The sequence below is a fragment of the Notolabrus celidotus genome, chromosome 15, assembly GCF_009762535.1.
Source record: "Notolabrus celidotus isolate fNotCel1 chromosome 15, fNotCel1.pri, whole genome shotgun sequence".
Lineage (NCBI taxonomy): Eukaryota > Metazoa > Chordata > Actinopteri > Labriformes > Labridae > Notolabrus > Notolabrus celidotus.
In genome coordinates, this window is record NC_048286.1 from 16,974,128 (window position 1) to 17,002,117 (window position 27,990).

Below are 27,990 nucleotides of genomic sequence, written 5' to 3' on the forward strand. Positions count from 1 at the left end.
TTCAAATTAAAGTAAAAAAGAACAAAATGTGCATTTTTTTATTGGTGTCTGTTAAAATGTCAGAAAGACCAATGACAAATTCAGGAAATGTTCAAGTTGCAGAGAAATGCAATGTTTCATCTCACATTACAGCGGAGGTTTCAAAGCCGTCAACACAGTCTCCTGTCATCTGTGAGCTGCTTTATACCCGTGCAATAACCCTAAACTCTGACTTCTGAAGTGACCACACTGTTTGTTCTCAACAGCAATGAGCTTCACTCACTTCCACAGCATCCTCTTTTCTATGTTTATGAGGACCAACATCAGACCATTTCAAGTGTTATGTGGCACGCAATCACACTGGGGAAAACATCAATATCCTCCTCCATAAACAGCTCTGATATTTTACAGTACAAGGTGGTACTCGATGTCTCCCATTTTTAAAATGTTATTTACAGTAAATATTACAAATCTTGGTCCTGCTTCCTGTAAAAGCTGTGTTTTCTTCCATAAATTAAAATCAAAAATATCTTCACACAGGAAACAATATTGCATGTAAAAATATATATGCTCAGAGTTGACAGTTTCACAGCTCATATTGAAATAAAAGTGCTGCACACGGGTGTGACAGAAGTGGCTACAAATTAATTTGACAATAAAGCATGATGGGCTTGAGTTAATGTAGCTCATAGTTAGTGCTGCTCCAGATCTTCTTTGTCACCAGTGTTTTCACCACCTCCTTCATGTCTGATCAGTAACATATGTGTCAGAACAATCCCATTTAAGCTACTTTACACATCATCTTTCATACAAGACAAAGCCTTAGCTTTGGCTAGCTACAAAATGCTGCATACAAGTAAACGCCTCTATGATTACCACCAGTGTAAGGTGGTGAAAACCTGTTCCTCCTGGTGACCTTATTCAATGCCTGAAACTATTGAGGAAAGCCTCCAGCTCATTCCTATTTGTTTGACCTCCTGCCCAGTGTATGGACACTTCATGTGTTTCCCTTATTGGGCTCTGCATCTCTTCATCAGTGAACATTTAAGCGCAGTACTGCAAAATGAAAAGTGCTACACAGAATTAAAGGAATGCTATCAACAACAACATCCCTCTGGTGCAATTTAAGAGTATGTTTAAATAAACTATAGTGTCATTTGAATATTCACATTCTGAACACGTCTCGACTGTCTGAACAAGCTTTACTTTGAAACAGGCACAACTCATCAAGAAAAAAATGGCAAGACAACAGAAGTAATGAAGAACTGTGTGAGAAGACCAAAGGGCCTGCTTGCTGATGCTTCATTTAGATTAGGTCCCTCTTCACAGTTTTGCAGAGCAAGAGGCTGATGGGTAACAAGAGTCACTCTGAGAGTCCTGAACGGTTCACTGTTGGGATAGCTGTGTCTGAGAGCTAGGGGATGGACTGTGGCAGGAAATCAGTACAGGGTTTAAAGGTTCGTCTTTAGTCCTTTGCTGACAGCCAGCATCCCCTGAATCTGTATCAGCAATGTCCAGGTCTGGCTGATCCTCATCTGTTGCTGTTGCTGCTGCTGCTGCCTCTGAGGTTTTACAACAGGAGCACACCTGGATGGGCAAAGATTCCAATAAGAATATTAGAAAGACATGCACATTCAAAGTCATTATGATTTTTTTCAGCTGCACATATTTTACAGACAAATTACAATGAAGAACAGAACTGGATCTTTCAAAACATGTAATTTTACCTTGACATCTATTGCTTTTGGCAGACATCCCTTCTTTATCCATGGGTGGACCGCCATTAGCTCCTTCTTCTGCTCCTCTGAAAAGCATGGCTGACTCTTCTGCAGCAGTTTCAGCTTCTCTCTGTCCTCTCTGAGCACTCTCTCGATGTCACTGCAGAAAAAGCAAACACAGACAGCCACGGTCAAAACTCTATTCGGCAGCCTTCTCTGACAAACTTTTATGAGTGTTGGCCTTAATAATTAGTGGGTTAGATGATATACACTCAAAATTGGATGATCACTGCCTGTTAAAATGACACAGCTATGATCTCTGTGATTATCGAGGCCATTACTGTAAACCTCTGTTCCCACATTGCTGCCAACCACCTACAGGTATCTGTCAATGAAAAGCGCCACCCAGTGGTCAACAGTAAAACAGGCTGTGTACACGGGACAAACTTTACTGAAGTGCCATGATCACATCTCTGCAGTCCACTGAGATACGTGTGTAGCCAGTGGGTAGAAAATACTGCAGTGAGAGGAGTTAAGATGTGCCGTTGAGCGGTTATCAAATGAAGCATGCTTAATATTCAGCAGGAGCTTCCCTCCCTGCACAAAGTACAGTATAACAGGCATTACGTGACTCATGGACACACAGTCTCTCTGATGTGAGTACACAGCCTTTGGAAGAATGTATTGAAAGTACCCCAGCCCTTGTATAGACTTTTACCATTTGCAAGCATAGAAAAAGCAGACTTATTTCAATGTCTTCACACAGCTGACAAGTTCTTCCTAACAGTGGCACCACAGCCAATAATTTTTTCTCACAATATGTTTTTCTGAATTCACTGACTGCATAGCACTCTTCTGCGCAACTAAACTTCTAAGACAAGGCCAACGAGATAACATAGATGTGCTGTAGAAAATCTAGTTTTAACTGCAAAATGGTCAAATTCTCCTTGGACTTCCTTGTGTCATGTTGGCAACCACAAGTCGTCACCCCTTCATTTCCCCACGGTCTCATCCTGTTACACGACAAAGTATTTTTAAAAGAGGACAATGTGCACAATTAAAGGTACAGTGTGTAGTATTTAGTGGCAGACAGACTTGGTAGAAATTGATTTCAATAATTCAGAGGTATGTGTTAATTGGGGTAAAATCACCTGAATATAAAAATCGTTTAGTTTTTGTTAACTTAGAATGAGCCTTTTATATCTATATGATGAGTGGGTCCCCTTCCACTCAGGCCACCATCTTGCACCACCAAGTTTCTACAGCAGCACAGAATGGACAAACTAGTAATGGCCATACGTGTTTTTGGATTTAGTGGGTGGCCACCAAAAAATGCACAGAGACAAAGAGAATGGCTGTTGTGCTTAAAATAATTTGTATTGATAGACGTTTTTGACAGTAAAAAAATAGGATCAAATTTAATATGCATCACATGTGCTTCTGGGATATCACTAACACAATGGATGAGCAAGGGAGCGTTTAAATATAGAATCTGACTGCTAGATATTGCTTACTATTCAAATTTCTACACACTGTACCTTTAAGCTGTCTGATGTTTTCTGCTGCCTAGCTGAATTCTCCACTGTCCAGAAACATGACACGTGCTTTATTAATGAGGAACAGAGGACACCTTGATGCATGCTAACCCTTTGCCTTCAATAACAAAAACAAGGTTGCTAAAATAACAAACATACCTGCCACTATCCTACTCCTTACTAGCTAAGCCCCTATCCTCTGACTAATGGGAGGGGAGCTGATAGGTCATCATGACATTGTCATCAGTGTTGGCCGTGAGCATCTACAGTGGGTCCTGTAGTACATACTTGATGAAGTTTTCGCTCTGCTCCATCTCCGATGGCCGTCCATCGCTGCTGCTCATGTGACTGTTGACCTTCTGGCTGATCTGGGATGAGTCCACACTGCCAAAGTAATTACTGCTGTTGTTGCTTCCTATGAACATCCAAAGAGCACAAAAATAAATATTTGAAACAAAGATCTTGTGATAACAGTGGTTCAAATATCCCAGTACAAGGTGTTACTGGGAAGCTTTTCAGCACAGCAGCTCAAATACATTATATCTTTTAGTGTATGTCTGGTTAATGTCTTGACACATCATATTTTCAATATGGATACTAAGTTAGCTTAAGGTTAGTAAGGATTTGTTTTGCTTGGACCAATTCTTTTTTTTTAAAGATATATTTCTGGGCTTCTTTTGCCTTTATTGGACTGGACAGCTGAAGAGAGACAGGAAATGTGGGGAGTAGAGAGCGGGGGGAAGACATGCAGTGAACGGTCCACCGTCCGGGAGTCTAACCGGCGACCTCTGCGACAAGGACTATAGCCTCTGTACGTGGGATGCTTAGACCGCTAGGCCACCAGCGCCCCTTGCTTGGATCAATTCTTGACAAGACCTGGATGACTAGCAATTTTCTCGTCCAAATTGAGACAAAATGTAACTTGGCATGTAAGATGGCATCGGCATGGCACTAAGAACCACCATTATGAATCTGGGATTTCTATTTCTTTTTCTGGGATATCTGATATTTCTGTTTATCAGGATGTGTCCATAAACTCCCACATAAAACAAATGTCAAGGAAGCCTTCCAAGAGTAGTATGGGTGGCAGAGCCTTCAGTCATCAGGACATCCTTTTGTTGAGTCATCAATCAGTTTGGGACAGGAAGACAGACACCCTCTTCACTTTTTTGAGTGGGCTTACTTTTTTTCTTATTTTATAAAGCTCACAGTTAGGGTTGGCTCAGGTTCTGACAAACTCCTAGTTATGATGCTACAGGCTTACTGAATGTTACTAACTTTCTATAATTCACAGATTTGTTTGTGCCGTTTTGTCTCTCAGGTTCTTGTTGATCACTGTGGGACACATTTAGTTGTGAAATGGCACTGTGTAAATATTGGTTGATTACCACAAAGAAATGATTAAAAAAACAGAAAAGGCTAACTATGTTCCATTTACCATGGCGGATGTAAAAGGAAAACATATCTCATCATCTCCATTAGATTTGCAACCCACCTGATCCACTGCCAGAGGTCCCACTTGCTGAGGCTCCACTGCCTGATGTTCTGCTCTTAGATGTTCCACTGTTGGATGTACCGCTGGCTGAAGTTCCACAGCCGTTAGAGCCTGAGCCCATGGACCCCGAGGTGGCTGAGCCAGTGCCTGAGCAGGAGTCTTCATGGAGAATGATGTCTAACATGTCACTGGATGTAGAGTTTAAGTCGCTGTTGTTGCCATCGCCACGTGAACTTGCCTGCAAAAAAACAAAATAGAGCAGTGTCATTAAAGAAGAGTGTGACCTCTCAGCTCTTGACAACAGACGGTATTTAGTTCTTCCTTCATCTCCAGCCTTTCATAAAGAAGGCACGAGAAGTGTCATTGGCTTTGCTGCATCTTGCATCTGCATGTTTAGCTGTTTGGACTCAGCTGGAAGTATATTTCTTCATTGAACGTGGAGAAATTGTCCATGGACCAAATCACTTGGTACACAATACCATCTGATTACTAGAGCTACATCATAAGGCTCAACATAGTAAGAAACACGTCAGAGATCCTGATCCTTCTGCAGCCTATTTAAAAGGAGGGCAACTGATTCAATAAGAGCACATACAATAAGTGCCATGCAAAATCAAAGAGTATGTATGCATGCATACATACAGTACAGTGGTGTACTTGAATGAGGGTTCAGTTTTACTTCGAAGGCATTCATAAGTAACTATCACATCATTTCTTTTAGATTGTGTCCCTCAAAATCTCCTCCATCTCATACATCACAAGATTTAAAACGCTGATTATAAGTCATGAAAAGGAAAAGTTAAAGTTGTAATTGACAAATGGAATCAGGGAGGAATGGGATTGGAGAAGTGTGGAGGTTTTCTGATGATTTGCCTACCTCTTTGTTGCAAGCCCTCAGTCTAGAGCACACTTTATCCCAAGACAAGCGCTCACAGACACTGGGCGTGCCCTCGTAATACAAGGGTCCTGGTGGACCAAGGAGACTGAGTGACGGCTAAAGGGTGTAAGGGATAATAACATCATGTGTTAACACCCTTGGCCACATTTCATCGAAGGAGTCTAGACTGACTTGTCTTTATACATAGCATAACAATACAATAACAATTCATTTTAACACTGTCTCCTATACTGAGGAGACACTGTGACCGTGGCATTAAACCCACAGAGGGTTGAAGAGACATATGAATGAATGTCTCAGAGGAACATACAGAAGTTCCAACCTCCCACATTGATAAAGTTAAGGGAGGCATTGACATTTCACCATTACTGTTTAAGAATTATACTGGTTAAGAATATCAGGCATTCGCTTTCGGACACTTGGGGAGGAAAAGGACAGCAGAGGAATCAAAATGGCGGATTGAATTCTTGTTTACCTGTTTCAGCTCCATGTCCATGTCCTGGTTGCCACCCGCTCCTTTCTCCCTTTCGGTCATGTTGTTCCCTTGTCCTCCAGAAGACAGGACTGTGTTGTCCTGTCTGTCTACAGAGAGCTCCAGCTCCAGCAGGTTGAGCGGTGAACTGCAGCGAGACTGGAACAGGGGCGGAGATGCTGGGCCTCCACCTACTCCTGACTGTGGTGTGGAGGAGCGAGACTGACCCTCCAGGGCGGCCTGATGGGTTTCCGAGGATGGAGGATAGTAGAACGATGGGGCAAAATGTCCTGCTTGAGGAGTGTATTGGTTCTGGGAGTTGAGCTGGTTCTGAGCACTGATGGAAGGTAGACCAGTGAAGGGGACCTGGCCTGGAAAGGCAGCTTGACAGAAAGGTTGTGTTTGGAGTGGGAAGCCACCAGGTACTGGGTGGTACACTGGCTGAGGTGGTGGTAGCCCAGGAGCCATTGGAGAGTACACATATTGGGGCAGCACTAGCGCCACGATTGGGGTGATCATTGGTGAGCTGTACGGAGCAGAAGGGATGGTTGAGGGGCAGGGAGGAGCCTGGTTGACCTGGTTGACCACAAATCCTTGTTGAATTGCATCTGTGTGAGGGGCTACTGAGCTTGCACTGGGGTAAACCTGCATGGGGTAGCCCGGCATGACGGAAGGGTAGGGTGTGGGAAATGTTGACTGTGAGCTGTCAGAGCGAGACCAAGAGGTGGGGTTGAGGCCATGGTTTTGGAGAGGAGGCCGCAGGTGATGCTGTCTGTATTGGGACACTGTGCTGTCTGAAGACTCCACCTGCTTCGCTCGCTTTGACTTGGTTTTCCTATTTCGCGTTCCCCGCCGAGTAGTGGGCGCTGTACCCGCTCTGACCTGCTTACATGACGGAGCAGTAAGTTCATCTGCAGGTTGGAGAGGATGAAAAATACCTTATTCAGTTATTTCAAAACTGTGATTATTGTTTATAATTTACTAGATATGCATCGCTATTAATATCTGGATCTTATTTTGCTTTGATATAATTTTCATCAAAGTAAATCAATGGTCAATGTGGAAAACTGTCAGACAAGTGAGGGTTTGACCAAATTATATTGGGCTAAACCGTGAATGCAAAAACGAGTCATATCTGGCTAGCTGTCATTTATTCTCTCTCTCTCTCTCTCTCTCTCTCTCTCTCTCTCTCTCTCCCTCTCTCTCCCTCTCTCTCCCTCTCCCTCTCCCTCTCTCTCCCTCTCTCTCCCTCTCTCTCTCTCTCTCTCCCTCTCTCTCTGGTGTTTTTGTAATGATGTAGCTATTAACTTAGGAAGTATTACTTAAGACAGAAACCACAAAAATAACACCTAACATGTAACAACTCCCCCTATCCTTTTTTTTTAGATATGATCTGTCAGTGTGGTGGACAGACTTACCATTACTGGTGGTGTGCTCTCTCTGGCGCTCCAGGTACTTCGAACAGTTTGCTTTGAGCGCTGTGAGTCTGCGAAGCTCTTTAAAGCGGCACAGAAAGACCTGTTCCTCCTTCTGAGTATGAGCTGCCAAAACCTGCTTGGTCAGCCCGAGCTTTTTGTAGGACTCCCTCTCCTGACTGGGAGGTGAAACTACAGAAGCAGCACCCCCATTGATCTGGCTGGGCTCTGCTATGTCCCCTGTAACTGGAATGTCTTCAATGATCTCTGTTTGGATGACAGCAGGGACACATCTTTAACATTTTGAAAAGCGAGAAAAGACGTTTCTATGTTTCTAGTTCTATACTACACACATTTTTTTCAGCAATTACAGGGACAACAACAAAAGCAATGCAGAAATGGTGAAACATACAGAAATCTGATGCAATTAATAACAAACTTGTTTTGTCCGAGTTTCGATTGAGAAAACGTCTTTAAATTGAGCTTTGGTGACACTTACTTATGCCTGCAGCTGTAGGCATGTGATACTTTGCTTTGGTTCTATATAATGAACATGCCATGAGAGTTACATCATTAACGGTACCGCCAATATGATCTGTGTTCATTCTAGTGCGCACGATACGATAGCGTACGATACGAAAGCATACGATACCATACCACACTATACCATACAGTCTGGTACAGTACGATACATTACGAGACGATGCTATATGGTGTGGTATGGTGCAACCGAAAGGATACATTTTATTGTTCCTTTAGGGAAATGGGTATTGGTCTCAAGTGCAACACATAATACAGTATGACTGCATGATTCACTGCATACATAAAAATAACGCTTGATAACATGAACCTGGTTTTCATTATGGAAAGGGGCTGCAAAGCTGCAGATCTCGCGCTCTTTTGTGACACTTTTAGATTAATTAAAAGAAATTGCTGTTATCTATTGCGGTTATTTTGAGACCCAATAACACTGCAATTTTTTTGTGCAAACTGAGTAGAACTATTTCACATAGTGAGAAGGCTATTTTTTTGTTTTTGTTTTTGTGTTTGAGTTACAGACAGTCAAGCATCCATAAACCCAACCACAAAACTGACAGGCACAGACACAGACACACAGAGACAAAGAAAGAAGCATGTACACAAACAGGAGCAAAGTTGCATTTACAGTGCTGTGAAAAACCATTTGCTTCTTCCAGAATTCTTCTATTGTTGCATATTTATCACACTGAATTGTTTTAGACTTTCAAAATAAAATACTAAAAACCAAAATATAACTTTAAATGGTTTAACTTTTGTTATTTTGTTTAACGTGTCCATTACCCTTTGTTCCCCCAGTAAATGAAATGATAACCAAATCCAGAAGCCTGAGACTAATACAGCACCTGTTCTAAACAATACTGTATAACAAATGTGCAACCATATAGTATTCTGGTAGGGAGCAAACACTTCTTCGCAGCACTGTACCTGATTCCGGCTGAGGTTTCTTGTCCCCAACATGCACTATTGTGCTACTGTAGCTACACTGGCTGGTTATGGACATCACACTTTCTGGCTTGTTAGGTACAGGTAGGGGCAGCGCGGTGCCCACTACCGCTGTGGCTGCGTCACTGGACTTTTTATCTTGATCATCCAAAGCGGAGAGACCAGACTGATCCTTCAACAAGGCTGGTTCTGCCAAGAGAACAGAGAGGTAGATGGTCTGACATGGAGCTGGCAGAGTTTAAAGGGCAAAGTGTGAAGGCCTTCAAAAGGCTGCAGCTTTGTATGATGTGGTAAAAATGATTATGTGGTATCCTAGCCGTACCTTCAGACACCTGCATGGTGTTTGATTCTTTCTGTTTGCCATCATCCGAGTTGGATGACGTGGTGTTAGAGGAAGACTGGCACTTCCTCTTCATGGTGACTGGAACATTACAGCTCTCCAAGTACCTTTAGGGATTGTAACAAGAGTGGTAAATTGTATTCATCAAACATGATCAACTTGCTATCTGCAACCATCACTCAGTTTATATATCTTGCATTTACCACAGCTATGTGCAATGAGGCTGAAAAACCAATAACATAAACAATGTCTTTAAAATCAAGTCGGCCTCTTTCTGTTACCTGACAACACTGTCCAGACAGCTGATCTGCTGGTAGGAGTAGACAGTCTGATCACTGAAGGCCATCTCCTCCTGAACAGACCGTCTACTGCTGCTCTCCACACTGAGCCCCGTCTCCTTCCAGTTGAGAGGAGCTGCCAAGTCTTTGGGCCGAACCACTGGTGGGCTCTTCTGTACAGGCTCTACTAGAGGAGAGGCCAAGAGTTAGGGTTGGAGTTTAGGATAGACTCAATTTCAACAAAACAAGTTGCTTTGTGTTATCTCTGGCTTGGACAATGTTTCTCAAGTATTTGCACAAACATAGTAATCGTGAAGTTATCAACTGAACTTACTACTGTTGATTTTCTTGTTTTCTGCTTTGACTGTCTGCTGCTCTTGGCTCTTCTGGAGATGAATGCCCTTACAGACTTCCTGGAATGTTCGCTTTGAAAAGAAGAGACACATATGTCAGTACAACATTTGTTTAAGAGATTGAGAAATCTTTCATTGAAAGACTGTTTTAGTAGGACTTTTTGAAATAGTTAAAAAAAAAAGTGACACAGGACCAAATTCTACATGGTAACATTTGTTTAGATGTGTGTGAATCATTTTGACTCTAAAGTGGATCAATCAAAAATTACTCACAGGTCTGGCTTTGCAGCTCATGTCCTCCTCTAGTTGTTGTTTGCCCCCGCTGCTCTCGTGAAGGCTCTCGTTAGAGGAGGCCATGCTCAAAAGATGGTCATTTCTGGTCAGACTACCATAGCCACTGGATCCACTGTTGTGAACGGGCTGATTGAAGATTGGGAGAGTTTCAAAAATATAATAGTTGTAAGCACGACAGGTGTGTACTTGTGAGTTCCTTTAGGGTCCTAAGATGATGGTACAGTCGCTCAGCTGTATACATTAGCAGATGCATCTTTTTTATGATTAACTTCATCACTGCATGTTTCTTTGATTAAATCATAGCTTAAATAAACGTTCTCTTCCTATGTAACCAATGCGTGTCGTTCATAAGTACAACTTGTCATCCACTCTCACCTGTAGCAGCAGCCGATGGATCTGCTCAGTAACCTCCTGAATGTCGGAGTCCAGGGTTTTCATCTCCCCAACCATGGGGGCCGGGGGCATGAAAACATCCTCATTCACTGGACCCCTGATAAACAAACACACAAACAAACCAGAAAAACACTTCAGCAAACTGAGATCTATCAAAGTAGAGTTTGGGGATGTCCTACAAAAAGACATTTGACAATGGTAATAAACTGAGGAAAAAATTAGAATGTGCTGATGGGAGTGGGGATAGAAAAAGCAGCCTTCATAAGCCTAGTTAATACTCACATCCGCACTTTGTGCCTTCCGATAACGAAGGAGACCTTGCGGCTCCAGGGGTTGACAAAACTGGACCAGCTGGTGTCGAGAATGATGTATTCTCCATTCCGCGCACAGAACCGGATGGATGAGTGGTCAAACGGCTGCCCTGCATATTGAAGAACTGCAGAGGAAGACAAAATGACACAGTTAGATTATGACTTCCTGGGCAGACGTAAGACGTTCTGTCCTCATTTGTTTAATTCTGCTGACTCACTCTTTCTGTGAATGGCCAGCATGATGGGTCGGTCATTGGGATGCAGGTGTAGGAGGAATGGTGTACCAATCAGGTCCTGGGGAAGGTACCCGAGGAGAGGAACTGCCCTGAGCCACAAAGAAAGTTACAGACTGTTAGTTAGCGACCACGATCCTAGGATCTTGTGATGGTTGGGGAATTTGGGGGTATATACACAGGACTTGGCTTACCTCTCATCCACATCCTGAAACACACAACTTGGAGTGTGTGTGGTGGTGAAGATTCGTTTGTCTGTTGGAATTCTGGGTGCTTTAAAGAGGAGAGAAGGTTTCATTAATATATTTTGCTTTCATGAATAGAACTGAGACTTGTGTCGATAGTTTTAAACTTATTTAAATACTCTTTTTAAGAAATGTTCAAGTTTTTTCCCTCCGTTTTACTGTGTGCCAGTAGCACTTTGAGATTTCTTGAACTGAAAAGTGCATTATTACTAAATGTCAGGAGCAGCAGTGAAGTGAAAAATAGTTTTAATTCACATTTTATTGGCTTTTTATAACTTGAGGGGAAAAAAATTATAGGTAGAGAGGGTCTTAGAATTTTGTATGTTTTATGGATTTAAAGTCCTTTAAAGCAAGCTAGGAATGTCTAAAACGTTATTTTTGTGAAATAAAAAATAAAGTTGTCTTGATTTAACAATTAATTCTAAACAACCTTTACAATGTAATGAAATACTAGAACTTGTGTCAATTTATGAAGTACAATATACTGTGACTGAGCAGAGCACACAAAGAGTAACTTCAAAAGCAAGTGCAGTGTGCTGCTGGCAGAGAGTCTTTATTAAAAGAGTAAGTTAGCCATATTAAGAGTAAACCTTATTTTCTCCTCTGCAGGTTAGACAAGGCAATTCTTAAGAAGCAAACTCAGACCGCTTCTTACCATCATAACCAGAGTGAACTCTCTCGGCCAGCAGGAGGCAGCAGAACTGGTCTTCGGCATGTACTGTGTCTTGGACCTTCATTCTGTAGGGCGTCATGCGGAACGGATAGTACTGCACATCACCCTCACACCCTTTACCGCCACTGGAAATGAAAAAAAACTTTATTAAATGTATATCTTTCCCCATTAGGTATCAGTGTCTGAAATTGTGGGTTTTAGGTTTCATTACATGAACACAAGGGGGCACTATTGAACTATTCTTCCAGCAGTATCTTTTTTAATTACAAGTCATGTTTATGGGTAAATGTGTCTGAACTTTCAAAATATTTGAGTTCAAACCTCACTTGTGACAAATGTATTTCACACCAGGGGACCAATCAGAATCAGACAAGTTTGAGAACTTGGTCCACAGGTCTCTCTTAGATTTTATGAAGACTAATACAGTCAAAGTTAAGTCCTTACAGTAAGGTAGGTGCATTTTTGTGTGTAAGTATGGTAATATGTATGACACTGGACTGGAAAGAGCATATGATTACACAAGCATGTGATGTCGGAAACAAATTGAAAAACATCTAGAGTGGAATAAAAGCATGAATAAAAACTTCATAGAGGTGAGGGCAGCAGATGTCCCATCACTATGTTTGACCAGACAAACACCCACCTGATACGACAAAAGAAGGACCTCTCCTGCATGCAGTCTGACGGGGAGGTCTCTGAAAGGGGAAAAAGGAAAGGTTTTAATTCAGAGGCAACGTGATCCCACCGAATGCTGGTCAGGCTCTGGGCTACATACAGATGATCGAGCTTTGATTGTTTCAATAAAAACATTACTCAGGAGGGTAGCTCTGCATTTTGCATTGAATTTAGAGGCAGGGGTTGAATGCGGAGTCAAGTCTACTTTTATGTGCAAAACAAAATATTTCCAGGCTTATGTGGGACAAACTATGACAGCCCTGCATCTAACGTGAATAGGAGATTTACAGTCATAGACAAACAACTCAGTCTGAGCATTTTTGATTAAACTGGTGAGAAAAAAACTAAGGTATTCAATCATTTGGACTCTAGCTGTGACTTGAGAAGTTTCAGTTTTTATTTTCCGATAACCTTACGAAAAGAAAGGTTTACCAGTCTACAACCTGTTTCTGCTTTAAGGTCTGAAAGAGTTCAGTCTGCTGAGTTGAGCTCAGACAAAATGGAAAAACATCATTTTTATAAAGACTGAGGTCAGTTCAACTTGAACTAGAAGCACCACATTGATGACAGTCTGTGCTGCACTGACTCGTCACGAAGCAAATTTGGTTCAGGGATCAACAGAGCTTTCCACAAGCACCAGCTGCTGTACAGCAGGTCCTTTTTTGATTTTAAAGTCTACTAAATAAGCAAGGCAAACAGGTCCCATGTACACTTTACAATCTTGCTCTGTATGAATGTGTGTGTTGAATCAGCTGAGAGGTTGCGTCATGCTCAGAAGTGAGCAGACGGTTATCTTCAGTATTTGACAAACATCAGTAAATTAATGTCAAAGAGGGCATTCTCATTTGGCTGGCTACTTCTGAAAACTTTTGAAAACACTTAAAGCTTAACAGTTGCGCAGTACGCAACAAGCAGCCCAGTGGAAGTGGGGCATGTTCCATCTGCACCGCACAGATGTTTGAGGGCTTGATAAAGTACATGTCTATATTTGCTGTTACATGTACCTGCTCCAGTGCACATGCTCCAAGAGGGAAGTCGGTACGGCGTCGTGAAGCTGTAGAACACGCTGACATCCTGCGGCGTGAGGAACTCAACAAACTTAGTGTTCTTGAAAACATCTCTCTTGCAATTTAGGATGGAGGCGGCCTGATCAGAGATGTAGACGATCCTTCCCGTGTTGAGGGACACCGCCACAGCAAAAATGTCCTGTGGAAGAAACCAAATCAGACACATGAGAAAAGTTTGACTTTAAAGGTCAAACGCAAACAGTTTAATGAAGATGCACATGATAATATTTCATTGATTATCTTAAAGATAATTCGGTGACTCACATTGTTTTTGAGGGTGTATTCAGAAGTTATGCTGTCTATCTCCTCAATCGTATAAGAGGATACATCCAGGCCTGAGGGCTGACTGTCATTGGTCATCAGCAGCTGGTAGTACTCTTCATTGGCTGCAAAAGACAGATTAATCTTATTCCTTAAACGTCTGGTTGAAACCCATTGCGCATTACTCAATAAATGGTAAACAAAAGAAGAGAATCAAGAGAAGACATAAATGGGCTTCTGTGAGATGTCATGTTGTAGGAATCATAGCTATATTCAGAAACACATGAATGGAGTCTGTGAAGAGCTTATTCCTACCTTCCACCTGCTTGACACAGCGCAGCGCATACTTCAAGGTGCTCAACGTGCTGGACTTATTATTGTGTCTCTTCTCAGCAGGGAGATGATGCTTCAGCTCTTTCAGAAGTTTTAACACCTCCTTCTGGGTCTTGGCTTTGGCAGACTCCTGACTACTGCAAGTTGCACAAGCAGACACGCACACATGTGCACAGGGGCAAGTCAGAAATGGCAACAGAAAAACACTTACATTATTGGTCACATAAAAAGAAGTAGGATAGCTCATAGTCATAAGCCTCTTGAGTATTTTGTAAGCAGAATTGGTGCTATAATGAGACTGATGTGCTTGTCCTGTGAAGAGACAAGTGTTATTAGGTGGTGCACAAACCTGCAGCCGCTGGTTGAGGGGTTGTCCTGCTCCGAGCTCAGCAGACTGAAGGCGTTCGAGCTGCTGGGAGGAGACGGACTATGCGAGTTTGAGCTGTTGGAAAAAAGAGAGAATATTGAAGATCTGGCCACAATAAAGAGCAAAAAATGACTCTGATTGCACTAAAGGAAGACAAACAAAGAGTGACATTAAAGCCTTGCTCCGTAAATTCCAGTTGACCAGAATGACATCAACAGAAATACAAATTAAGACCAAAAAATTTTGTAGCTCCTTCTCACCTGGCAGAGACACCTGACGTTACTAATGCGCTTAAGTAAATCATAAAAAAACAAGTTTACTCCATCTCTCGACATGGGGTGCTGCTAAAGTGAACCTAAAAAAGGATAAACGGATTTGGGTCTTTGTGGAAATCAGTGGGGACAATGCACACACAGCTTCACCTCTCATTTAGCAGCTAGGACACAAAGAAACCACACTCAGAGTCTGAGGTCACTCTTACCTCCCTAAGGACCCAATGTGACTACAGCTCAAGGGTGCGCAGCAGGAAGGCACCAACACTGTAAGATTTGGGGTCTTGAGTACAATGAGGAACCAGACGCAGTTCGACATTTTGGGCGCTCTGAAAACAGCTCTCTTGGTGCCCTAAAAGAGTAATTATCTAAAATTACTTTCTGTACAACTCTGAGACCTCTCAGCCATTAAATCCTGGAAAAACACAAAGGACAATATATACGTCGTTAACCACATAGAGTTTAAAATGATAGCTAACTTATCAATCTATCAATCAGTCAGTCATCTGATGATGATAGCCTCTTGAAGCAACAAACAACTTTTCCAGGTTATAGCCAGTGCTTAAAGAAAAACAAATCCCAGCCAAGGTTTCTTTTTCTGTATGTTACGATTGTTTACAGGCCAAACAGCGACTTGAGAGACAACAGCTCACAACAGATAGCTGCACTTACATTCAAATGTTATTTGAAATAAATTACAGCTTAATGGACGTTAGATGGTAGCTGATCAGTTCCAGGATGCCCTGTGGATTGCATTTCACCTCTGGCCACTAAAATGCAAGTGGAATATACCACTCTGACTACAAATGGAACATTTAGATACCAAAATCTGATCCTGCTCTAACAGAGTCTGCATTATGTTAGTTCTTTGATGAATCTTCCCTCTCTCATATCTGTTAATGTTGTATTGTGAACAAGCAATGCCAGCAAGGCCAAGTGAGTAATTGGTTACCGCTCCTGTGAGGATCTCAAGTTGTATCTATTCTGGTGACTCTTAAAGAAAAGGGAGGATGATAAAAATGATCTTTTTGCTATTCTTAAATGTGCAAGAAGTGTTTCCCAACATTTTTTTTCCTCCTGTTTGATTTCAAATGTGTAATAAGCAACTCACAATCCATATTTGGCGTAGAACAATATGATATAGGCAGATATCCCTATCCTGATAAGGTGTAAAACATTATTACAAAGGAGTAATCAATCTCCTCTCTTGTTTGCTTTTGGAGGTCATAAAGAGTGGTCAGCATTAATATCAGTCTGATTTATAACCAGCTAAAAGCTCCTCACTGGAGCCTTAAAGAACATTATCTGTGCTGCATACTGTTCAGAAATCTATTCAGGCAACAAATAGTAAAAAATTGTGACTGTATGCTAAATATGTATGTGAGAGAGACAGACAGACAGATGAGAGAGTGTGTGTGCTTAAGTGAGAGTGGCTTTGTATGTGAGAGTGCTTATGGTGTGTGTGTGATCCAATGCATTAACCTACAAGCTTAACACTACACTAATACACGAGAGTTCTTAGAGACAATGACTTACCACAGCACAGGTTACTATGAATAACCTTCTTACCAGGCCAAGAATAGAACACGCCTCTACAGATAGCTTCTCCAAGCACTTTAAGGTTTTTAAGTCTTGAAATGTAGTCTTCAGAATACAACTAACTAGTTTTAGGCCAGACGGATTTAACATGTCTTAGGGGTTGTATTTAGAAACAGATAAGTACAGTAAGTTAATCGATTCTTTGGCAGCAGTAAGCCTGTGCGCCATCCTCTGGTGCTCTACCCAAGGTTAAAGGGAGGAAAGAGTCGCTTTGTCAGCAAAAAAATGTTTCATGACGGAGGACTTTCAAAAACAGATATTTGTCACAGTTTGTTCAGACTTTCAGAGGATAAAAGTCAGTATGTGTACGACTTAATCTGTGTGATTTTGGAGTGTGAAGTTGATGTGCACCCAAATACAATGCAGCCAAAGAAAATAACAGAGGCTATAGTCCTCATCGCAGCGGATGCAGGGTCTACTCCTGGCCTCACACATTTGCTGCAAGTCTTCCCCTACTTTCTGCTCCTTGCATTTCCTGTCTCTCTTTAGTTGTCCTGTCAATAAGGGAGAAAATGCCTACAATTATAACTTAAAAATTAAATGAGTTAACTCATCAGCAGAAGAAAATAAATGAGAGCTGAAGAATTAAAATGTTTGAGGTAAATCACCTGAGTATTTAATTTTTATTAAGAACTTATTTTGTTCCTCTTCAAGATGTTGTATTGCCAGTAATGAAGAACAAATTAACAAATGTGGGAGCAGGCAGTGAATCATTTCCTGTTAGTGTGGAAAAGTAAAGTACATTAGTATTGGATTAGTACAACACAATGGAAAATAAAAGCCCTTGTCAGTACAAGTCATCAGAAGCTCTTCGGCCACCAAAAGGGGTTGATTTTTTTTCTATCTTTAAAAACAAGAATTATCCAAGTTTAAAAAATATAGAATTAGAGTTAGATTTTTTTTTTTAAAGGCAGCCAGCCCAAAATAATCTAACAAGCTTTACTTAAGACTATCTACAGCTGTGTGATACTGACTCACCTGAGCTACATCTCAGGTTACTATTTATAACCTACTTACCTGGCTGGGAATAGAACCCCCTTTACAAATAGCCACTGCACCGTATTAACTTGAATTAGTGATCAGTAGGTTAATTGTGCGATTGTGTTAAGTCGGTGAGTCGTGGAAACATGTTCCCAAAAGAGACAGAGGAGTGGACTAGGGCTGGACTTCTGCTCAAGGTGAAGATCAGGGCGAGGTGGCCTTGTTTGATTAAAGAAGCCTTCCACAGACAGGCTTGTGTGAACATTTGACCCCTTACCTCATCAGGTAGACGCAGATATCTCATTACATTGCAGAGACAGGAATAACACCGGGAATCAAATGCATATGAATGAGGAGAGGAAAAGAGGAGCTCCAGGCCAGCAGGCGTACAATCTGGTGTGTTTTTCCATTCCATGTAATAACTATTAACTATACAATACAAACATGAGGTGAAACTCATAATTCAACTGTGCGAAAGATTGGGGTTCTTCTGAGTGATGGAGGGTTTTAATTTCTATGATATCTAAAGGTTGAGCCTACAAAATACTTTGCATTCTCACAGCTGTGTAAATTCATTATGTGGCTCAGGAAGAGTGTGCATGCGCAAGACACACAACACTCAAAAGCAACACAGCCTGAAAGTTATAAAGTTAAAGCTGAAGTGGTATAATTTCATTTTAAACTACCCCCTGTTAAATTTAATGTCATTGTTTCTTCTGACCGAGGTGTTTCTGGGGTATTTTTTTTCCGTTTGTTTTTTTTAAACCAATCAAAACTGGAACACGATCTCCATCTAAATGTGGCTAAGTTTAAAAATGCTCAAGTTTTTCCCTGTCTATAGGATTCCTGAATAACTGTCAACTTTAAAGTCTGGCATCATTGCTGGCAAAGTGTCACCTCTAATGCAGGCTGCAGCTGTTTGTTCTGCATTACGCTCTCTACTTTGATGAGTAATACGCCATTTCTCCTGCTAGTACCAGCATGCTCCATGGAGGGGATGCTGAGCCTCCGACGTTATGAAGAGTTTGGCTAACACCGAAAACAGCATTTAGTATGGCGCCAAGAAGCTACTTTCTGGTCTCATCAGAGCAGAGAATCTTTTTCACTCCAACATGTCTTCTAGCAAGCACAAGCAGCAAGTCAGCAGTGGCTTTCTTTTAATTACTCGCCATATAGCTAATAGACTAATGAGGTAATGAGCAAGAGGTTAGTCAGGAGAAAGCACAGCAGCAATTAGTAACATTAATACTGAGTGTATTGCATTCAGGACCTGTATAAGCCCTCTGGAGCAAACAATGTTGTTATTGTTTTTTGTGGTTTGTGGCTGCAACAACTTTAAATCAACTATTAATCAACTAATAAGTTCTTCCCACTTCTTTTTGGATATGCACACTGGTTCACAATTTATCTTTGATTTATGTTTTTAATTGTTTATACGTATAACTTTTTTCTGTTTGTCCGACAGTTTGTATGGTCATTTCACATTTCAGATATTTACAATATGTAAGAGTCGGCTGTAAAGTTTGAATCAAATTTGAAACAATTTTGCTGTCATGTGGAAAACTTGTTTCCACTGATCACAGAATCTTTGCCATATTCCCACTGAGGCTCAATATTGTAAATGAAAAAAAGAATGAAATGGTTGTCAACCTGTTTTTGTAGACTTTTCAGGCTATGTGTGAAACATGCCAGAGGCAATTCTCCACAGTGAAAGCACAGAGGAAAATATCTAGAGAGCTTCTCATGTGACTAGGAATGTAATAGCAATAAACCCAGATTATTCACAATGTCTCGGGTGCGTTCTTAACGAGGCAGCATGTGTTGTTTAAACACCCAATATAACCACCTTTTTCCTCTTCCTCTCCTCACACCAGATCACAGCTGACATCCACAGATGGGTAACAAGGGATCTAAAAATGGGGCTTGTGGATGATCTGACTATTGGCAGCAGAAGACATAAAAATTAAGTCCTCCACATGGTAGCTTGCTAATGACACTAAAGTAATCAAACATTGACACTTTCACATCCTGAATTTGGAAATAATTTAGATTGCATGAGCAACTTCTTCAATTTGTCAAGCTGCATAAGTTTTATTAAAGGTTGATGCAGTGACACAAGAGGAAAAGAAGCAGGAAGAAGAGAGGTAAATGGTAAAAAAAAAAAAAAAGAGATAGAAAAACTATTTGAAACGGCAGGAGAGGTTCATAAAGAATATGTGCCAGAGGTTAGAGGTTCAACTGGAAAGATGGAAATGGACAAAGAGGAAAAGAGAGAAGCAAACTGATAAATTAAGCAAAAAGTAATTAAAGTCCTTCCATCATGAGAGAGGGAGCTGCTGGGTGTGTGAGACCAACACACACAGGAAAAGGAATTGGTCAAAAAAAGAATGTTTGGTGAGGCAGGTCACATGAGGTAAGAGAGGCAGAGCATAAAAGTGGAACTTGAGAACTCACAACTCTGCCTCCTCAGTGATAAACACAGACAAATTTGTTGCCATGGCATTAACAAGGAGCTACACAGTGTGACACAACCCCTCTGGCATTCAAAGAGAAGCCAGCCAGCAGACTGACTCCTGAATGACATCAATCCAGCGCTCGAACTGGGAGCTCCAGTCGTCTCGTGGGCAGACAGTCACGTCATAATCCACTTTTGGACCTGCTATGGTCCCGCCCGGCAGTTTTGGAGAATTTCGGAAATGTTCAATCACTATGACTCAAGCTGACCCCTGCAGTGGAACACTGTGCTGTAACACTGCAGACTGAGAGCAATGAGCTAGTTGGCACATGTTGAGCACTGTAGAGTTTACTTAAGAATGATTGTCACCAATAAGACATCCAACAAGTACATCTAACATGCTCAATAAGGATTATTCCAAGCTCAGTGAGGTTAATTGTGTGTGTTAGAGCTGGGCATGAAGCACTGGCTGCATGATTTCAACGCAGAAGGTTGCAAACTTTGAAGGAGAGGACTCTTAGTTTCATTATTTGTAGAAATGCAAAAAGATTTTCTCTGATGCATGGACAAAATACTTAGTTTATAAGGGTCAGAATACAGATTATCATCATTCAGATTATTAAGTGCCAAATGGTCTATATTATTAAGCTGGAAAATCATACCTGAAATAATCCACTTACTATTTAACTATTTTACAGAAAATCATGCATTGATTAATTTTTCCATGAATCAGTGGACTGCATATAAAAATATTGAAAAGTTGCTTTTTAGACAGAGTAGTAATCATGTGACATGTAAAGCTGTATCATATAAGGTATTTATGTTATTTGAGCTGGCATGGGATCTGCTTCAGAGAGTGATAACATTGTTGTGGTAAAATGGAATGATGCTCCATTAATCCTCTCTGGCCTGAGGTCCAAAAACAAAAACATGATGACTAATAACATGTCTAATGGGCCTTTATGCCTTGTGTTCAGTGCTCAGCTGGTAGGAAACAACACTTAAAGGAACACCATTTATAAGCAGTCATTTAGATCAATATCTGCTAACAGTTTTAGTTTGGCAGGAGAGGAAACTGATGGAGTAGGTTTAAACATGCTTCCCGGATGACCCTTGCTATATCTAGGGCTCACTAAACTTCTGATATCTGTCATCTGTGACGCACACATGCAAATCTGATGGCTGCATTTATTACAGTCGAGTTTTATGGGAGCCACGTTAATGAGCCAAGGTAGATGCCACTCCCCACACTAGTGTCTTAGCACTAATCAGTGTAGCCTCCCTTCATATTTGATGCTTTACAGCTGTGCATCACTTTCACTTTAGCAAGCTCTATTGCTGGTATGTGAAACCAGCAAGCCCAAGTCTATTACATGCAGCTGTTTTTTGTCTTCAACTTTTTTCTTGACTTTCCCCCCCACTAGGGGTTTAGATTTGCTTTTGCTGGGGTGAGTGTAATTTTAAAGGTATCCACATTTGGAGTTTTGGGGTTTGGGAGTGTTAAAGGGGTTAACACAGACAGTATATCCACACTGGACTCTCTTCTCTTGCACCTCCACTCAAGTGCCATTTCAGAAAAAAAGCAGACTAGCGAATAGCTTTATGATTACTGCATCCTTCACTCACCTCTTGTTGCTTTCAGAAGACTCCAGCAGTGCCGAGTCTTTACTGTTGCCATTAGAGCTGCCTGTTGACTCATGGCCGTTGCTCTCGTTGCCATGACTCTCATTGCCATGGCTTTCATTGCTCTGCGACTCAGTTCCGCTTCCACTGGACCCGCTGCTCTTCATCTCCACGTCCTCCTCGGGGCGCAATCTAGAGCAAGTGTTCTTGCGGTGGCTGCGTGGCGAGGCAGAAGGCTCCTGGCCGCTACTGTCGCTGCCCTCGGATTGGAGGCCAAGGTCGGGCCCACCTTGGCTGTAGCCACCCATCCGGTGCAGCTGAGCCATGGAGCTGCATCCCTGGGCCCCTCTTGGCATTGGGCTGCAGGAGGGGGACGCTGTGCACCCTGAGGCTCCTTCCTCATCCTCCAGTGCAGGGAAGTGGTAGGGCTTGGAGTCTGAATCTTCTGACATCAGGAGGACTGCTGCCCTGGGCTTGTTCCAGGTTATGTAAATAGATGATGAAGGAACACAATCACCCCATTCTCACAAGGGCGTTGCCGGAGTGAATCACAGAGGAGTTGGACTGATCTGTTGAAAGAAAGAGATTATACAAATTAGTAATTAGGGCGTAATCTTGTCGATGACATGCCAGCTTATTTGTAAATGTCTAAGAAAAATAACGGCAGAGCAATGCAACAGGTAACAAAATAATCAGTGTTCAAGTGGAGAAAAAAATCTGCATGCTCTACCTGGACAAGAGAAAGAATGCAGAGTAAAACAAATCAACTCATAAAAGAGTCAGAAGTCTCTGCATGAGAAGCTAATGTCATACTGACTTAGATTTGAATCACTGGCTGCCCAAAAAACAGGAGATCAAGACAGACAATAAACCAGCCTGGCTGTTTTCAACAGTGCTCAAAAATGCAACATTTAGATTAATCATATCGTTTGTCAAAATCTACAAAAACGTGACCTTGTTTCTTCAACATGAGGGTTTATTGCTTTTTGAAAGTGCACATACTCGTGACAGGTGCACACATCTTTGTGATACATAAATCAAAGCTTCACCAACACTTCAAATGAGTTTCTGTTTACCTTTAACTGGTGTGATATTAGAGAACCCCGCAGGGTTTAACCCCTGACCTCTGAAGAGCCCTGCAGGTGTTTTCTGATGTTCACTGAAAATGCTCCCTTGTACAGACACTGTGGCCTTTCAGAGGAGTAGATCTGTCCCATCCCAGCCTTTAGACACTTCAAAGGGTTATCCAGAGAAAGTGATTATTTGAATGCCACTGTAGGTTGCTGGCTAATGGTCTGACCCTAGTGCTCTTTGTTTTGTAGTTTCAGATACTGTAAACACTGCCTTAACTGTAAGAAATGTTTCTTTTTTTAAGCAGAGGATTTCTTCATTTGTTGCTTTTCTGGGAGCTATTTGAAATGAAAGTGAAACTATTACATAACTAAGAAACAATGGCAGATCATTTATAAAGTAAAATCTATCTTAACCACACTGAGAGTCGCTTTTGCATAATGCCAAAGCCCAAAATAATTTGCATGAAATGGTAGCACATCCCATAATGATATATTATTTTGCTAATTACACCTTAGTGAAGTAATGTAGGCTCTCATTTCTATGGCTGTCTTTGTGTGAAGCTCTTTTGTACTTTTGTCTGGAGATCTTCGCTCTGAAATCACCAAACTAAACTCTTCTTGATTTATTCGACGGCGACATTGGAAATGAGGGAAACCTAAATGTCTTTTTGAGAATAAATAAAGGTTTTGAATTGAATTGAATTGAATTGAATTATACTGAAGCAGAGTGATACAAACATCAGTCCATCCTGTTACTCAGAGATCTGTACAGCATTAAAGCAGAGGACAAAATACCTCATCACTTACATAATCCTGTTTCTGGGCAACATATTAACGTCACATGAAAGCATCTATCCTAATTGTCTGTATAAAACCGGCAGCCAGGCTGATTTGAGGGATAACAAGGCAGCGGCATGCCTTTCTCTCCATTCTGCAATGGAACCTTGTAATTCTCTGAGTGGAGACACCTCCAAGGTTCCCTCTGTAATCCACTGCAGCTCTGTTTAGAACGTTGCATCTGTTGAAAGACGCATACATCGCAAAGTATTATCAGGCAATGATTGCTGATGGGTTCCGGGATTAGAGTGGTCCTCATCCTCATGTGCAACATGACACAAGAGTCATGACTGCCAAAACTTTGAGGAGACATGACAGAAGTGGAAAAATGCCATCAATCATTAACAAAACAGTTTGCCTTTTCTGAGGCCAGAGAGTTGCATGTTCACAGTCATCGTTCTACTTATCACTGACCTGCTGAAAGCACTTTTTTGTCAACAGCTGTGCTACTGTGTGAACTGGGTCAACATACAGCAAAACAGCAAGACATTCAAAAGGACAGAAGTATGTCAAATTTTTATATCTGAGGGACTTCAAAGATAAACCAGAGATGTGTTGAGCAATGATTTCAGCAATCATTGCAGCGCCTCAGCTAACCACTGTGGTTTGGCTAATTTCTGCTGAAAAAAGATCAAACTTCTTCAAAAAGCTTTCATTATGCATTTCATTAAATAGAAATATTACTCAGCTAACATTCATTCAAACTGCACATTCGGCTGTAATCACTGATTGGGGTTTTTGTTGCACTGAGCAAAGATTATGGCAGCAAACTTCAACTGCTGCATAAATGTGCCCCAAAGTTTAAAAAGTCAAGGAGTCCAGATTACTACCTTTGGGACATCAACTAACCCCGATAATACAGAAGACACAAGCTGTGACGCAAACAGACACCGGTTATGGTCCTTTTGTCCACAGTGAATCAAGGCAGATCTTAGAAGCAATTACACCCAATACTGAGGTAGGTACAATGGGACCCAGTCAGCTAACAAGGTAAGATGAGAAACACAACACAATTACAGGTCACACACAACATTTCTTTTACCCTTAGGGATATTTGAATTTAAAAGTGCTCTGGGCTATCAGGGTTGAAATAGATTTGCATTGTGTTGGGAACATGTTGCTTACTTGGCCTTTCTGAATCTACAGGGTTTCAGGTGATAATTGGAAGAGGACACTTCATCATTGTGAAAGGCAAAGAACATGTGGCTAAAAAACATTAAGTCAGGGAAATTAAATTTGATTATGATTTTTCAATTTGTTTGGTTTAGCCACTGCTGCTGTGGTAGACTCAGTTTTCCGCCAATTCTTCTTCCTTGTATTATTCTGTCTAATCTTTACATTCCAACCTATTGCTTTAGAAATCTATGTCACATATAGTCTTGTCATTAAAGGAACAGGCTTCCAGCTTAATCTTTTCAAACTAAGCATTGAAATAACAAGAACTAAAACCTCTGCCACACCTGGAGAGCTGTAAGCTCATTTAAACAACATTGTTTAGAATCCCACATCATAAAATATTCCCAATATCTTTTGTCCATTGATGGAAAATATTTATGTCACAGTGCCCAGATCATATCAGCAACACAGTATCATGAAGATAATGTATTTAATGTTATCTCTAATGACAGCAAGTGGCACTTTGTTGTTGTTTTTTTTATTTCGGGTTTCTGTTCTCTATTCTTCATTTTTACTGCCGAATCATATTTATCATGAATTAGTCTTATTCATTTTCAAAGATAAATTACAATTTGATCCTAAAAAACAAACAAACAAAAAGAAAAACAAACAGAATAACAGCAGTCATTAAAGCAGATTAGAAAGGGCATTATCCCAAGACTGTGACACGTGATGACACCTGAGCCACTTCTATTCAAAGATGAAAGATAGTATACAGGTGCTAAGTTGACCTTGAATGTTTTTCACTCAAACTACAATTATAGCTTCACAATCTGTTATGAGGGCTTGGTTTTAGATTTCAATGTTAAAAGTTATCCCTTGAATGTGAGATTTTCAATCTTGGCTGCTTTATCTCTTATAGGTCAACTCCTAATACAAGTTATAGTTATGTACAGCCTCTTGTAAAGGCTAACTGTTTTAAGAAAGAAAGAACAATCTAATTAAAACATCTGTTTTCGTATCACCTTTAGACTTCAATAAAAATAGTGAAATTCTGTTAATATTACACTTATACTTTTGCAAAATATTTTGTAAAGAAATCTAATAACCCGGAGAGTTTTATCAGTCTTTGGAATGCTTTTGTCTGTACTTGGATAGGATCACAGGACTCAAATTTATTGTGTTTGTGCTGATACAGTCATTTATTTACGCATGCGGAGAGTTCTTTCATTTGCTGAAATTACTATGTGGTTGTCATTCTATTAACTGGCCTACATCTATCTTCAGTAACAACTTAAATAGATGTAATGGATCATTTTCACAATGCACACTACATGCCGTACTGCACTCTCCTGGACCACCCAAGGATTAAGCCATTTACCCCAGTGACTAAAAAAAGGAACAGAGGTCTGAATGTTCAGGTCAGCATGAACTGTTCCATTACAGTTGGAAAGTTAATATTTCTCATATCTCCAACCTCTTCACCACCAATTTACCTTTTGTGACTATCCAAGAGAAATACTACTTATCAAGATTTTCCAATCATGTCTGTATTTACAGTAGATTGTTCTTGGCACAGCGTACCTTGAGAAAATACACTCAGAGTTTTCCCATCATTAAAAATAAAAAGAAAATGTCACATGCAAGCTCCTTCTATGTGTTGCCAGTTGGTGGTGGTAGTGGGTTCTTCTGACTGCACCTGCACACATTTTAGATAACTTCTCCCTAGTCAGCTGTTCCTGCATAGGACATCCTTTTCATTCATCATGCCAGAGCTGAATATGACTGCAGGATGATATAATGCAGACTGCCAACATTTGTGTCACTGATACCTGACTTTTCTTCCTTCAATAAGCTTTATTCTCTCCTAGGAAAAGTTAGTGGCAACAGTTTGATGATAAACAATAATAAAGTGCCATTTACCTATTTGACCTGATAATACAGGACATACTGACTGTGCCATATCCACTAATCAGACTTAAGTTATCAAATGAAAAGGATAAGTGTAACAGGTATAACAGGTATAAAGGTATGTTTTCTACATATTAGCTGAAAAGACTATTTGCAGTTCAGAGTATTTTGTTGTAAGTCCAACAATACATGAAGAGTTTGAAGGCTTTCAGGTTTAAGATCTGCTGCATAGTTGTGGGAAACTTTTCCAACCTCCATTTTGAAAACTCTTTACATAATGTCAGGAATGCATTGTGTCGTCGAGCCAAAGATAGACATTTTAAGTTTGTTTTATAAGACCAAAAAAAAGAATTGACAACAGAACGCTTCGTGTGCCATAATTTGTTACTTTACTTCAAATAATGTAACAAAAATTTCCATAGCTGACTAATAACACCAATCATGTCCTCCTATGTGTTATGTATTCCTCGCACACGTCGACATATACACAAAAACATGATTAACAGTAACGAGCAATAAAGGAATTCTACAAATGGGCAAGGTAACATTTATGTAAGCAAACTACGTAAGCTGCCTGCCTCAAACATCCAGGGGCGGCTCACATCTCAAACATTGTGCGCGCTGCGCTGCGTATGAACTTCTGCCATGTGCTGCTGCAGACTCTTTATGTAAGGCGCAAGTTTTCATGTGACAGCACAGGCACGTCTACATGCACCATAAACAGACTCCACGGTTACTTTTCTTAACTCTGCCGTGTGAACTAGGCGCCAATAATTCTGCAATTGTTTTACGTTTTATTCGCTTTGTTTAAAAGTTATTGTAAGAACAAGCCACTGCTGGTATTTTAGCAGCGGCACGACAAGGTTCCCCTCCCACCGATGGGCTGTCATGTGGGCAGGTCTGCTGGCCTGATGACCGAGATTGACCCTCACACTGACACAGTTATGCAACTTTGACGATTCGCGCTCGAACCATACATTTCATAAGCAGAGAAATAAAAAACTCACAAGCAGCGTTGTTATCTAAGTCTTATATATTTACAACATAGTTACATCACAACCCATTCACTGCGCGCACTTAATAGAAAAACTCCACCAACCTTACACAATCCTCTCTTGAACGCTGTGTCTCAGTGAAGTAAAGCCTCGTCCTCGGAGCTGTTTTTGGTTGATTCCAAACTACAGAAAGGGGTACCGAAGGGGTCCTGGGCTGGTCTGACAGGCTGCTTCTTCCAGTCTAGGTTTCCAGGCACACCGGCTTTCTGCCCTGCATCTCGAGCTCAGATAGTGACCTCATTTCGAGCTCC

The 27,990-nt window shown here is 41.0% G+C and overlaps 1 protein-coding gene across 5 annotated transcripts; it reads right to left on the minus strand.

The window, feature by feature from the left end:
* Positions 1–6: 6 nt before the first annotated feature.
* Positions 7–27,989, minus strand: per2 (period circadian clock 2). Of its 5 annotated transcripts, none has more exons than XM_034702734.1 (24): positions 27,784–27,989; positions 21,751–22,316; positions 14,800–14,892; positions 14,433–14,587; positions 14,121–14,242; positions 13,794–13,995; positions 12,758–12,809; positions 12,097–12,239; positions 11,391–11,469; positions 11,182–11,288; positions 10,935–11,088; positions 10,635–10,749; positions 10,239–10,385; positions 9,947–10,037; positions 9,616–9,796; positions 9,317–9,441; positions 8,977–9,183; positions 7,516–7,779; positions 6,101–7,008; positions 5,605–5,721; positions 4,728–4,965; positions 3,521–3,647; positions 1,707–1,857; positions 7–1,566 (listed from the first exon to the last, which is right to left on the minus strand). In XM_034702734.1, exons 2-24 carry the CDS (start codon positions 22,197–22,199, stop codon positions 1,366–1,368), a joined length of 4,428 nt encoding a protein of 1,475 aa, XP_034558625.1. In that variant the 5' UTR covers positions 22,200–22,316; positions 27,784–27,989; the 3' UTR covers positions 7–1,365. The 5 variants fall into 5 exon arrangements, with proteins under 5 accessions (XP_034558625.1, XP_034558624.1, XP_034558627.1 ...); XM_034702733.1 differs by having other exon boundaries at positions 9,616–9,799; XM_034702736.1 differs by lacking the exon at positions 8,977–9,183 and having other exon boundaries at positions 9,616–9,799.
* Between the last annotated feature and the right edge of the window lies 1 nt (position 27,990).

Excerpts from the sequence above, each read along its gene's own strand:
- per2 (XM_034702733.1), bottom strand. The coding sequence starts at position 22,199 with ATGTCAGAAGATTCAGACTCCAAGCCCTACCACTTCCCTGCACTGGAG. Across the intron at positions 10,386-10,634 it reads TCCATCGGCTGCTGCTACAG|CCCGTTCACAACAGTGGATC; the intron begins GTGAGAGTGGAT and ends ATCTTCAATCAG. Across the intron at positions 7,780-8,976 it reads GAAACCTCAGCCGGAATCAG|AGATCATTGAAGACATTCCA; the intron begins GTACAGTGCTGC and ends TCATCCAAACAG.